The sequence below is a fragment of the Chanodichthys erythropterus genome, chromosome 15 (assembly GCF_024489055.1).
Source record: "Chanodichthys erythropterus isolate Z2021 chromosome 15, ASM2448905v1, whole genome shotgun sequence".
Taxonomy (NCBI): domain Eukaryota; kingdom Metazoa; phylum Chordata; class Actinopteri; order Cypriniformes; family Xenocyprididae; genus Chanodichthys; species Chanodichthys erythropterus.
In genome coordinates, this window is record NC_090235.1 from 4,640,629 (window position 1) to 4,654,642 (window position 14,014).

A 14,014-nucleotide genomic window follows, 5' to 3' on the forward strand; every position below is an offset into this window, starting at 1 on the left:
CTGTAAAATACCTAATTTAATGTTTCTGTGTTGAATGGTGTAATTAATGTAATTGCAGGTCAAAAGAGAGTGTCTGCTAAACAGAAGTGTTGATGTTTTGACTATTTGTATATTTTTTGGTGGCTTTTCCTGGATGTGTATCAAAATCATGAGTGGTACTGTGTACAGTTGTTGTATTATTTTGTGAATAAATAGTCTAAATTATTTCACGTTTCCTAAATGCAGTAAACAGGATACCTCAGATAACGTTTGTGATATTTTGGAGTATAGTAATTTTTTTCATTGTCATCACATAATATACAAGATAACTAAAGCCAAAAGTTAACCTTTGTTTTACCAAGCATTTACAGTTCTTTCTTTCAAATCAGGTTAGCAAGGAAACCTTTTTTAAAGGTACAATATGTAAATTTTTTGCAGTAAAATATCCAAAAACCACTAGGCTAGTGTTATATATTTTGTCCAGCTGATTACTAACAATATCTCTAATGTTTTCAACTACTTGTAAATCATGAGAAAATTCCCATTCTAAACAGTGACACGGGGCAGTGCAGTCGCCTGTCAATGACGTCAGTTACCTTTGTTACCGCCTTTACTGACGTAGAAATCACATGACAACAGTGCCGTGGACAATTGCGCTAGTAGTGTCTAGCGTCCAGCAAACCACTAGCTTGCTTCAAGCAGTTCCTTATTTACTTCTTGCACGTTTTATGGTGGATTGTGTTACTTATTTATGGAACATAATTACTGTTTACCATCTGCCGCTGGTTCTGTCGACAAGGACAGCTCCCGTAAACTCATGAGCGGAAAAGCGGAAGCGGCACCGGCGACTGTGTCATAATAAAAGTCCTGCTGCTCGTGAGGCGTGTGTTGATCAATCGCTCCAGCTCCTCGTTCAGCTCCCGCAACACTCGGTCCTGCTCTGCTTCATACTACAGTAACGTTAATAATCGCATCCACGAACATGAGTCCTTCCAGACTCCAATCCCTATTCTTTTGCACCGTCCATTGAGATGGAGACCACATGTCCCAAGTTTCCGCTCTAAAACTTGGCGTCATCAAACTACGCCTTTGTTTTGAATAGGCTTCTAGCGACCTCTAGCTAAATATCACAAATTGTACCTTTAATCACTGATTGTCAAGTCTCTCTCCATATTACTAAACTGACCAATCAGTATGGGTATTCAAATGAGGCAACGTCATTTGCATCCTTCCATGTAAAACCAATCATATTCAAAGGTGAGATTTGAAGCCAATTCTAATGCGTCATCATGCCTGCTTCTGGTTAACGATAGGTAAGAGAAACTTTAATATTTAGACAAAATACAGATAAAATCCAAATTATTGAAGGATTATTACAGTATATAACCTCTGCAGTCTCCCTCACAGACCAGCACCGCAGGCTTCAAGATGTTCAAGTAAGTAAAAAGCCAAATATTTCACAGTATTTTTAAACAGTAGAACAAATGATAACAAAACTTAAAAAAGAACATTAATAAATAGTGTATTTTAAATACATAACATCATTACAATGCAATAAACTCTCCAGTTACCAATAAATATACCTATAATACAAATTTAAGTCGTATTATTTGATTTAGATGAGTACTTAGACATAATGGTGTAAAGTCAATCCCAAATAAATATGATAAATTAAATCACAATATCAGTATAATTACTAAACACAATTGTTTTGTGGGTGCGTGGACCAAAGTAAGTATTCTGCTATACTTTTTACATTGAAGCTTTTCTCTATGTAGCTTATGCATAGGCTATATGTGTGTGACACAATCATCGGCTGTTGTGCATATTCTACATTACATCCCTTCTCGTTTGCGTTACAATTAAACTTTTAGCCTTTATCCAATGTGACGTCCTGAACAATAACACGGGATTAATGAGATAATGGTCCTCTTTTAATTTGACAGTGGTGTCGCTGTGACTGTTGAGTGATACACAAAAGGAACATTACAGAACAGCATAGTTGAACGACTCTCCATAGCCCGCTTCGCGCATGTATTTCTCCATGTCCAGCGGCTCAGACACTCGCAGCACTGCCTGATCATTGGCGCTTCTCTCTCCTGATTGGAGCTTTCTGATCAGCTCAGCCAATAAGACTCGCTTCTTTGGTTTCCACCGGCAGCAGGACTCGATAATAGAATATCTAGAGAACAAATGTTACTTTGTAAGTTCACATCGCAGTGGACATCAGAATAAAATAGATTCATTGTTGACTAATAAGTTTACAGTTTAGACAGTTTCTGATCACATTTTTGTCATTTAATAGAGAAAATATTGCTCAAAGATTGTTTTTTTATATATAGTGAGTCCCTCTTGGGAGACTTAAAGGGATATTGAAATGAAAATTCTGTCATCATTTACTCACCCATGTTGTTTCAAACATGTATACATTTCTTTCTTCTGCTGAACACAAAGTAAGGTACAGTATTTTTGATATGAATGTTGATAACCAAGTAGTTGATAGGCCCCATTGACTTCCACAGTATTTTCCCCCCATATTATGGAAGTCAATGAGGTATGGAAGCTTGTTTACATCTCTTAATTGTGATATTTTTCTCAGAAATGCATGATATAAACTCGCAATTGCGAGTTATAACATCAGAATTGTGAGATTCTTGCAAATCTGAAAAAAGTCAGTCTTTTTTTCCCCTCAGAATTGGACTTTTAACTCGCAATTGTGAGAAAAAAGCTCAGAATTGCCAGAAAAAAAGTCAGAATTATGAGACATAAACTCGCAATTTTTTTTTAAAAAAAGTCAGAATTGTGAGTTTATATCCTTGCAATTGTTTATATCTCACAAATATCATAAAAGAGCCAGAATTCTGAGATGTTAACTTGCAATTGAGAGAGAAAAAAATCAGAATTTTGATATAAAAAGTCGTAATTATCTTTTAAATAGTTTTATTCTTTGGCAGAAAAAAGCTTCCATAATGAGGCCCATCAACTGTCTGGTTACATATTCTTCAAAATATGTTCTTTTGTGTTCAGTGGAAGAAAAAAAAATCATACAAGTTTGGAACAACTTGAGGGTTGCAATGAAACATTTAAGTTTTGGGTGAACTATCCATTTAATAGAGATCTCGGTTATGTTTAATTTATTTGTTTTAGATATGTTGTCCTGAAATGTCTTAGAAGAAGTGTGTGTGTGTGTGTGTGTGTGTGTGTGTGTGTGTGTGTGTGTGTGTGTGTGTGTGTGTGTGTGTGTGTGTGTGTGTGTGTGTGTGCTTGTTTTTGTGATTTGACACAAATTTGAGGATAGAATGCACAGTTTGTACAGTATAAAAACCATTATGCCTGTGGAATGTCCTCACTTTGATAGCAAAACAAACCTCTGTGTGTGTGTGTGTGTGTGTGTGTGTGTGTGTGTGTGTGTGTGTGTGTGTGTGTGTGTGTGTGTGTGTGTGTGTGTGTGTGTATATATATATATCAGTTGTGGCCAGAATTATTAGACCCCTTCATAAATATGATCAAAGATGACTCTAAAAAAAAATCTGCATTGTTTATCCTTTTGATCTTTAATTCATAAAATTAGCAAAAATCTAACCTTTCATTGAAGGAAAAGAATTGAAAGTGGGGGGAAAATAACATTATGAAATAAATGTTTTTCTCCAAAACACGTTGCCCACAATTATTAACACCCCTAGAATTTTTTATGTGTAAAATATCTCTGAAGTATATTCGCATTCATATTTAATTTTTTTTTAGCTCACCGGGGTGATCATGAACATGAAATTGTCCTACCACGACTTCCTGTTACACAGGAGTATAAACATGAGGAAACACAAAGGCCAAATTCCCTTAATCATTCATCACAATGAGAAAAAACAAAGAATATAGTTCTGATGTGCAGAAAAAGATTGTTGAGCTTCACAAAATAGAAAGTGGCTGTAAGAAAATACCTAAAACATTGAAAATCCCCATTTCCACTATCAGGGCAATAATTAAGAAGTTCCAATCAACTAAACATATTACAAATCTGCCTGGAAGAGGATGTGTGTCTAAATCATCCTAATGCGCGGTGAGGAGGAAAGTTTGAGTGGCCAAAGACTCTCTAAGGATCACAGCTGGAGAATTGCAGAGATTAGTTGAGTCTTGAATCTCAGAAAGCCTAAAAAAAAATTATCAAACAGCACCTACATCCCCACAAGTTGTTTGGGAGGGTTTTAAGAAAAATCCTCTGCTCTCATCCAGAAACAATCTCCAGCATATTCAGTTGTCAGACAAGACTGGAACTTCAAACGGGACCGGCTTCTACGGTCAGATGAAACTAAAATAAGAGCTTTTTGGCAGCAAACCCACCAGATGGATTTGGTGCACACATGGATAAAAAGTGCCCCATGTCCACGGTTAAATATACTGCTGGATCTTTAATGTTGTGGGCCTATTTTTCTGCTGGAGGTCCTGGACATCTTGTTCAGATACATGGCATCATGGATTCTATCAAATACCAACAGATAAAAAATCAAAACCTGACGCTTCTGCTAGAAATCTTATAATGGGCCATGGTTAGATCATCCGTTGGGACAATGATCCAAAACAAACATCAAAACCAGCACAAAAATGTGTCACTGAGCACAAAATGAAGCTTCTGCCATGACCGTCCCAGTCCCCTGACCTGAACCCTAAAGAAAATGAGTGGAGTGAACTGAAGAGAAGAAGCACCAACATGGAGCTGGAATCTGAAGGATCTGGAGAGATTCTGTATGAAGGAAATGAGTGGAGTGAACTGAAGAGAAGAAGCACCAACATGGAGCTGGAATCTGAAGGATCTGGAGAGATTCTGTATGAAGGAATGGTCTCTGATCTCTTGTCAGGTGTTCTCCAAACTCATCAGGCGTCATAGAAGAAGACTCGGAGCTGTTATCTTGGCAAAAGGAGGTTGCAAAAAGTATTGAATAAAAGGGTGCTAATAATTGTGGGCAACGTGTTTTGGAGAAAAACATTTATTTCATAATGTTATTTCCCCCCCACTTTCAATTCTTTTTCTTCAATGAAAGGTTAGATTTTTGCTAATTTTATAAATTAAAGATCAAAAGCATAAACAATGCAGATTTATTTTTAGAGTCATATTTGATCATATTTATGAAGGGGTCTAATAATTCTGGCCACAACTGTAATATATGAAATTGATGTGGAGAAATATGTAAGTTCCTAATGAGATCTTTGACTTTTGATATCAGACTTTGGGATCTAAGACATTGTCGACAGTTCTTCTGAAACTAGAAATCTTTTTTTTTAGATAAAATTGTTTATGTGTGGGTAAAGTGACATACAGTGTATTGGAGCAGTTCGGGGGTCTTTTTATTGTGTTCTCTCTCTGTAAATGCTGCAGAAGTTCACTGGCCATGATGTTGGGAAAGGGGGGCTCTCCTGAGATTAGAAACAGTGAGGTAAAAAGCTTTAGACAACTTAACCAATTTGGTTATTTTTTTCCATAGAAGTCTAGCCCAACTACAACCATGCAGCTGTAGTGTTCTCTTTAAATAAGAATGATTTTTATAATATTGAATGACAGACACACTCACCTAATGTCACCATCTCATAGAGCAAAATGCCGAAGGACCATCTATGGAGGATTAGAAATTAGAAATGAATACAATGTAAAGATCAAAGGTTAAATACACTGACTGAAAGTAAACTCACATGTCGCTACTTTGCTGGAGAGGTTGCCGTCCCAAAACCTCTGGTGCTTGCCACTTTCTCATTTCTATATCTTCCACATCTCTTATAGAGCCTGCACTCATTTGCCTGTGATATGCTGGGCCCAAACCCCACAGTTTGACTGACAGGTCCCGACCAACCAGGACACTACGAGCCCTGACATTGCCATGGATGCAGTTCTTACTGTGCAGATACTCCTGGAACATCAAGACCGGTTGTGTCAGAACAAAAATATGTGATCTTGGGTATGACAATATTTATTGTACATTGTAAAATCAAAGTGCTCATGACTGGCCATGATTAATGCATGCCAGAGTCAAACAAAGTAAAAGGCTCATTTTGATTGATGAAGTTTTTCAGAAACAATGCTTGAGTAGCTCATAAAAACTCTCCATTCATATATACTTGTATACATTGGCAGGCTTTCATAATGGAATTGACTTGTCAATATGATTGTATATATCTTGCAAGCTAATTTGTTATCTAACCAGAGCAGATCCAATCTGAGCGCCCATGGTAAAGATTCGTTTTTCAGTCATGTCACACGGTGGTGCCTGACCCGTGTGGTCCTGTGAAAGAGATTTACAGTCAGTCAAAACAAAGCTGAGGTTTAAACTTGTAGTTTGACTTTTAATCAATCCATTAAAAATTGAGATCATTAGTAATGACACAACCTCTATGTCATTCATTCGCAGGTGACCTCTAGTTCAAATAACTGATCAATGCATTCAGAGAGTTTAATGTCAATCTTTTACAGTAATTGCAAGACATGTCATGTCTATCTATCAAAATGGCAGTTTTGTGGCTTTTAGTTCAGGTCTGTTAGCTTTGAGGTCATTTATACACTAGTGTACTCCTAAAATGTATAGTTTTGGGGTTGGTATAATTTTTAAATATTTTTGAAAGAAGCCTCTTTTGCTCACCAAGGCTGCATTTATTTGATTAAAAATACAGTAAAAACAGTAATATTGTAAAATAATATAGCAATTTTAAATAACCCCTCTCTCTCTCTCTCTCTACAATTTATTTATATATATATATATATATATATATATATATATATATATATATATATAAACCATTAAATAATTTAAAATATTATAAATACAAAAGCATTTAAAAAAAACATTATTTATTTAATTAAAAAAAAAAGAAATATGAAATTAAATTAAAACATTGTTTTTTCTTTTTCATCTTGCAACTTGCAACTCATCTTGCATTTTTGTCCAATAAAATTCACTCTAGGGTAAGAATATTCCTCCCCCAATAACACTTGTTTTTTTAATTATCAAAGCAGTATTGTAGTTCATGTCTGTGATCTGAATAAAACACAGTGATAATCCCCTTTCACACCCAAATTCCTGTTTCAAAAGGAAATATGTCAACACAGGAAAGAAACCTAAACTTGTTAAGCCAGTTCATGGCATATTTAGAAATCTGGAAACTAGTTTTATCTTTTACCCATGCAAGACTGAAAATAAAGCATTACTCTGTACCTGTCTGCACCTCCACAGGAAGCTCAGCAGGTCTCTGTGTTCAAGCTGTTCTACCACTATCAAGGGTGTATGCACAGTCTCCACCCCCAGTAGTTTGGGTAGTGATGGATGCGGTCCCAACTCTGAAAGGAATTGGGAAAACCCCAGAAAAGACTGGCGCTCTCTGGCATTGGCTGATTCTGTATGGGGAAAATTTGGAGTAGAAGGTGAGATTGTTCAGTTTATGTATTGCAATACACAAATTATCTATCTATCTATCTATCTATCTATCTATCTATCTATCTATCTATCTATCTATCTATCTATCTATCTATCTATCTATCTATCTATCTATCTATCTATCTATCTATCTATCTATCTATCTATCTATCTATCTATCTATCTATCTCTTATCTTGTCTGTCTATCTGTCTGTCTATCCATCCATTCATCCAAGCATCTTTGCGAGAATCAAACCAGCAAAATTCTGGTTGTCAGCCCTGAACTTTAAGAACAGGTGAGACAGAATTCTACCACTGATTCGTAATAAAATACACTGAAAATTGTTTTAACCTCAGGTAACTGTGTGCTACATGTGGAAATATTAAAATGAATTAGTTTTATACAAGATCATCTGACTACATTAGTCTCAAGAAGCATTATTCTTTAATCAGTATATCATGTACACAAATTCGGGCACTGGTAAGGACCCTGGCTCACTACACATTAGGAGACATGATAACATGACAACAAGGACAATGAGGACATTGTACAATGTCACTATTTACAATTTATTTATGAACAACAGCAGAAGAAACATGATTTTTTTGAATGCTTTTTAAAGTACATTATAAATACTTGTTACATATACCTGTACCTGCAACATTTCAGTCGTAAATGAATTATAAATGTTAGTTAGATTATGTTCAGTGTCAAATTTATGCTGAAATAAAATTTTTAAAAAATTTGGTTCACATAATTTATGTTTCGCGCTTCAAAACGTCTGTCGTTAAAGGAAAATAGTGAGCATCGATGCTCCCTGGTTTTCATGGTGCATTTTCATGGTGCCGACACATTGATCAGTGGCCTGACTACTGAACAAGGGAGCTGATTGAGACACCAGAAGTTAAAAAAAAAAATTTAAAAAAAATCAGCTCAGACAGAAATAGCTGGACATTTTCTGTTTATACAATGAATGTGTGATGAAAATTATTTTACTTGCAACTTAATACCTACAATGTTAAAAATCAAATGGTTATTTAATCTTGTAGATGGTGTTTTCAATAAAATATATCAGGACAGGGATTGTGTTTTTATTGTCCATCAGATTATGTACCAACATAGTGTTGTTATTGTTATCTAAAGCTAAAACTTTTAAAACCATCTTCGTTAATTTAAATAAAGCTGATATATATATCACAGATTTAGACAGATTTGTGAACAATATTTGAGAGAAACAGGCCTTTTGTGTACATAGAAAAAGTCTTAGATCTTTGAGTTCAGCTCATGAAAAATGGGGGCAAAAACAAGTGTTGCATTTAGAATTTTGTTCAGTGTATATATATATATATATATATATATATATATATATTAGATGAAACTCAAAATAAATAGAAATGATGTATGGCAACTAAGTACTAAAATTGCTATAACTAAAATAAAAATAAATTAATAAATAGAACTAAATAGAAATATTACTAAAAACTAATAAAAAATTACAAAAGTACATAATAAAATGACTAAAACCTAAACTAAAATGAAAATGAAAACTGAAAACATAAAATAAAAGCTAATTCAAAATATTAAAAAAAAACTATAATACTATAATAGTTTATAAATGATATTAAAATAACACTGATCCAACCTTACCTTTAAGCACTCGTAAAATGACTGGCTGGCTGTCCATGACAGCTCTGTGCAATGTGAAGTTGTCCTGTTTCACTGAGAAGGTGACGGGGAGTGGTGAGACCATCTGGAAGGTGCCCGGATGCCTCACAGTGGTGTGCTGAGGTACTGCGGGCCTGGAATTCTGCATGTCATGTTGAGATTGGGCTGTCATGGGAATAACCTCATGTTCCATTGGGTTCAGCTCTGCCGGAGCTGTTGTTGCAAAGTAAATCAAAAGATTAAGAGATGGAAAACGTGTTAAAAGAATTTGGTGTATATTAAGTCTTGTGTGAAAGACTTTTATACAAACACTTTGATAATTAATGAACGAGATAATCTATTAATAAACATTGCAATCATTCATAAAGGGAAAGCCCTGTAAATAAAGTTAGTGATCAATCATCGAAGGCTTATAAATAAACATTGTTATCATGCATGAAACCAAAGACCTTTAAATAAACACTACAGAGCGACTTGAGTATTTGGTGTTTAACAAAGCCAGATGCCGTAGCTACCATCAATGCCTTGCAGGTGCTGTCTGTTGCTGTTACGGTGCCTGTGTGTGTTATGGTGGTGTTGTGTGTCATCTTTTTCATTTTTGTGGTGTTCATAAAGAGGTGATGGCTTATGGGAGCATTTGAGTACAAACAAAATGATCAGCGTGGTAAGAAAAGCCACGAGAAACAGCACTGGAATGACGATCAGTTCCACTTCATAAAAAAGCACCCCTGTAAGGATAATAGAAACACAATGGGATTAGAAAGCTTCATTTTTTGTGTTATATGCTGGCATGTTTTGGTCACAGATAGAGTCATATAATTATACACCTGATCACTCTCTTAAAGGGATAGTTCACTCAAAAACAAAAATGATCCCATGATTTTCTCACCCTCAAGCCATCTTAGGTGTATATGACTTTCTTCTTTCAGATGAACACAATCAGAGATATATTTAAAAATACCTTTAGTCCTCTAAGGTTTATAATGGTTGTGAATGTGGGGCCGCATTTTGAATTAAAAAAGAATGCACCCATCCATTAAAAAAAGTAATTCATATGACTCCAGTGGGTTAATAAAGGTCTTCTGAAGCAAAAATAATGCTCTTTTGTAAGAAAATCCATATTTAAAACTTTATAAATTCAAATAACTAGCTTCCGGCCCCTAAACAGAATGCGCAAGTTTTTCCGGCGGAAGAGTATCCTTTGACCTGACTCACAATGTTATGACGAACGCAAAGGCGCAGAGGATAGAGCAAAACAAATCACAGCCCTATTTGTTTGAACTGTGAGAGGCATCTCAGCTTACAATGCTCCAACATTGCGTCAGAAGATTACTCATTTGGTGCAAGTCGACTTGCGCATTCTGCGTACGGTCATCTGCCGGAAGCTAGATATTTGAATTTATGCAGCTGTAAATATGGATATTTTTCTTACAAAAACATGTTACTTTGCTCCAGAAGACCTTTATTAACCCACTGGAGTCAAATGTATTATGATATTGTATTAAAATACAGTACGTGCAGGCAGTTGGTGCATGATGTCATCTACTGACATTTAAGGCCCCGCCCTGATATACTTAAAGCAAAATCGAAGAACAAACTGGTGTGACATCATTTAGAAGACAATCAGGCCATTCCGGGATCATGTCTGTTTCAAGAGTACCAATACGGCTGGTAAACACCATCAAACTACTAGTGGTCTGTGGTGATGTTGTCAAAATGTCCCACTCGTCCTTAGGATGAGGCGTTAAGCCGAGGTCCTGACTCTCTGTGGTCATTAAAAATCCCATGGCAGTTCTCGTAAAGAACAGGGATGAAGCCCCAGTGTCCTGGCCACATTCCCTCCATTGGTCTTTATCAATCATGGCCTCCTTATAATCCCCATCCATTGAATTGGCTCTATCACTCTGTGTGGTGAGCACACATCATGACATCGCTATGATCAGATGCTTTCTTAAAGGGATAGTACACCCAAAAATGAAAATTATAATTTACTTACCCTCAAGCCTTCCTAGGTGTTGATGACCTTCTTTTTTCAGCCGAACTTAAAGGTGCTAAAGAGGATGTTTTGTTTTATACATTTTTGCAATATTACTTGAAACTCTCTTTACTAACTGATAAAAGACTATTTATTAGGTGCACTGAAAGTAATAATATTAATATACATCATCTGTGCACGAGGTAGGGCCTTAAAAACATCAGCCAATCGTTTACGCGATCATCGCATAAATGATTGGCCCTCTGGCTTGTCAATCACTGCCATGACGTTCCTTGTTTTTGTCAGGAGACAGGAGTAAAACTGCAGATTATGAGTTACCTGCGGTGAGTCGGACAAAATGAATCCACTAACACAACACAGCGAATGCCGGTGGTAAACACTCGTGTTCCAATCGAGTGTTTACGAGTTTTGGGAGGCGTTCCCTCTAAATGAGCTGTGAAGGAGGGGGGGTTGTTCTTACGCATGCGCTCATTTCAAAAACTCAGTCTTTGGTTTCTCAGTCGACGAAAAGATCCTCTTTATCACCTTTAATCGGAGTCATATTAAATAATATCCTGGCTCTTCCCAGCTTTTGTAATGGAATTGAATGGCAAGTTTTAGAAGCTCCAAAAAGTGCATCTATCCATCATAAAAGAAATTCATACAGCTCCAGTGGGTTAAAGCAAAGTGATGGGTTTTTGTAAGAAAAACATCTAAATTTAAAACTTTATAAACTACAATTACTGGCTTCCGGCAATGGTCGTATGTGATTGTTAAGGGGGGAAGAGTGACCTCTAACCCGACGCATGACATACTAACGAACACAAAAGGGCAGAGGATAGAGCAAAACAAAACACCATTTTTCTTACAAAAACGCATCTTATTTTCTTACAAAAAATGCATTTTATTTTTGCTTCAAAATGTGGCCCCCCCCCCATTCACAACCATTATAAAGCTTGGAGGAGCAAGGATATTTTTTAATATAGCTTCATCTGAAATATATATATTCTTTTAAAAGGTGAGCAAATCATGGGATAATTTTAATTTTTGGGTGAACTATCCCTTTAAGCCCCATTTACACTGCCAGCAACTTTGTCGCTGTCCATTGAAAATAATTGGCAACACTGCTCTGATCTGATTATTTTTATGTATTTATGAGATGGAGACTTCAAGGCTCTCTAGTGTGTGTTCTGATTTCAAAACCTTTTAAAAAGTTTATTTGTCTGGTATTTTGGTGGTGGTTTTTGTTATTGGTTCATTTTCTGTTACGTAAAGGCAGCCTAAAATGTTTGTCTATTTTACGAGTTCGCACTTACAGATAATCAGATATAGTATAAAATATGCATATTTGACGTGCTGTCAGAAGGGAGGGCTCCCACAGGCCTGAGTTGAACCTAGCACATCACTTACCACAAAGAGTGCCTGGTGTACATGGATCTGTTGTGTTAGTTGAATTAGACATACTGTAAAAGAAAAAAATATTACCACCATTAATGAGATATGACAAAGCACCAACACTATATGTAAACTGATATCCAGCAATAAAAGAGCAATGCCATTCACCTGCATCAGCTTATGGGTTTTATGAGTGTGAGGATAATATCTCTGGCATAATCATGCAGTGCATGTGTGCAGTTTGGCAGCTCTCTTTGAAACATAAAACTATAAATGTTCGACATTGATTACCCATGTGGTTTGCTGCATGTTTTGCAGAAAATGTTATTGCTAGTGTGTATATATTGTGAGTAAATCATTTGTATGTTTTCACAATCCTTTTTAATATCAGTCGTAAAGATAAATTTGGTAAATTTGGGCGTATCTGACATATTTATTCAGCAATGAAATATGTAAGCAGTTATGGAGTCCCATCCTATTTGATAATCATCTAAATATTTGTTATAATTAAATCATGACAATGATGAAGCTTTTGCCTCTATATAACACTGCCATGAAAAGAAAATATGATCAACACTGGTAGTCACGACAATACAATTTGTGACAAATGCTTTAAAAATAGCTTTGAATTAATCAAGATAAAACCTCCTGAGACATGCAGAACATATGTACCTTACCTATATAGTATAAAAAAAAACTGTGACAACGTCATGCCTTGAACACTCCTTCTATTTATCATCCTTTGTCAGCAAATTCTTGACTTTGTGTACGAGACTACCAGACTGTCACTCAACCGGTTCCTCTGCATTGCTGTCTTTACATCATAGACGCACCACTAACTTGATCACACGCAAGAGCCAATGTGAGCTCAGTATAATGAAAATAGCAGCTTGTGGATTTCAAATCTTAGTAGAATTAAGCCGGTGAATATGTAGATAAGCTTAATTTACCTAATTTACTGACCAGTCAGTCTTCTAACTCTTTCGAGTATTATAAGTTTGTTTGTGTATATATAGTTTGTTTTTGTTTTTTTTTACTCAACCATTTTGACGTGACTGAATTTTAAAAAACACATATATGTACACTATATATATATATATATATATATATATATATATATATATAATGCAGTATATTGTAAAATAATATATGCATAAAATTATATATTTTAAACACAGCAGTGAACTTACATGTCATCTTGTTTGTGTGTGAAGAATGATAGAACAATTTCTCATTTTCCAAACTTGGTAATCTCCTTCTTGTCAGAAGCTGTTTTTGCTGTATTTTATTCCCAAAGTATCATCTTCTCTGTCCCATCTCTTCATATTCTACAAGTGCTATTTATCTTACTGTCAGTCTTCTGCTTAAATTCTTGCTGCCACACCCTCCTCCTACAGCAGTTTCTTTAAGCTCCGCCTTCACCTGAGTTTCTGCCATGCATCACTGTACCACATAGACAGCTTATGATATGAGACTGGCTCAGCTGTCATTTCTTACATGTTTGCATAGAAAGTTTAATTGAACATTTGCCTCAAATTCTACCTGTATGTGAATGAACCTTAATTGGCATCTTTACAAGCCTATGTCACAATGAAATAGTATGG

The 14,014-nt window shown here is 35.7% G+C and overlaps 1 protein-coding gene across 1 annotated transcript; it reads right to left on the reverse strand.

Annotated features, from left to right (window-relative positions):
- Nucleotides 1–1,965: 1,965 nt before the first annotated feature.
- On the reverse strand, nucleotides 1,966–13,733 carry styk1a (serine/threonine/tyrosine kinase 1a). Its single transcript, XM_067361626.1, has 10 exons — nucleotides 13,601–13,733; nucleotides 12,426–12,478; nucleotides 9,556–9,768; nucleotides 9,023–9,253; nucleotides 7,176–7,354; nucleotides 6,168–6,248; nucleotides 5,662–5,876; nucleotides 5,544–5,584; nucleotides 5,292–5,388; nucleotides 1,966–2,161 (listed from the first exon to the last, which is right to left on the reverse strand). The coding sequence occupies exons 2-10, from the start codon at nucleotides 12,475–12,477 to the stop codon at nucleotides 1,966–1,968; spliced, it is 1,305 nt and encodes a 434-aa protein (XP_067217727.1). The 5' UTR covers nucleotide 12,478; nucleotides 13,601–13,733.
- Between the last annotated feature and the right edge of the window lie 281 nt (nucleotides 13,734–14,014).

Coding starts and splice junctions, on each gene's coding strand:
- styk1a (XM_067361626.1), bottom strand. CDS start 12,477: ATGTCTAATTCAACTAACACAACAGATCCATGTACACCAGGCACTCTT. Junction 5,585..5,661: donor CTCCAGCAAAGTAGCGACAT/GTGAGTTTACTT, acceptor AATCCTCCATAG/ATGGTCCTTCGGCATTTTGC. Junction 5,389..5,543: donor CTATGAGATGGTGACATTAG/GTGAGTGTGTCT, acceptor TTCTAATCTCAG/GAGAGCCCCCCTTTCCCAAC.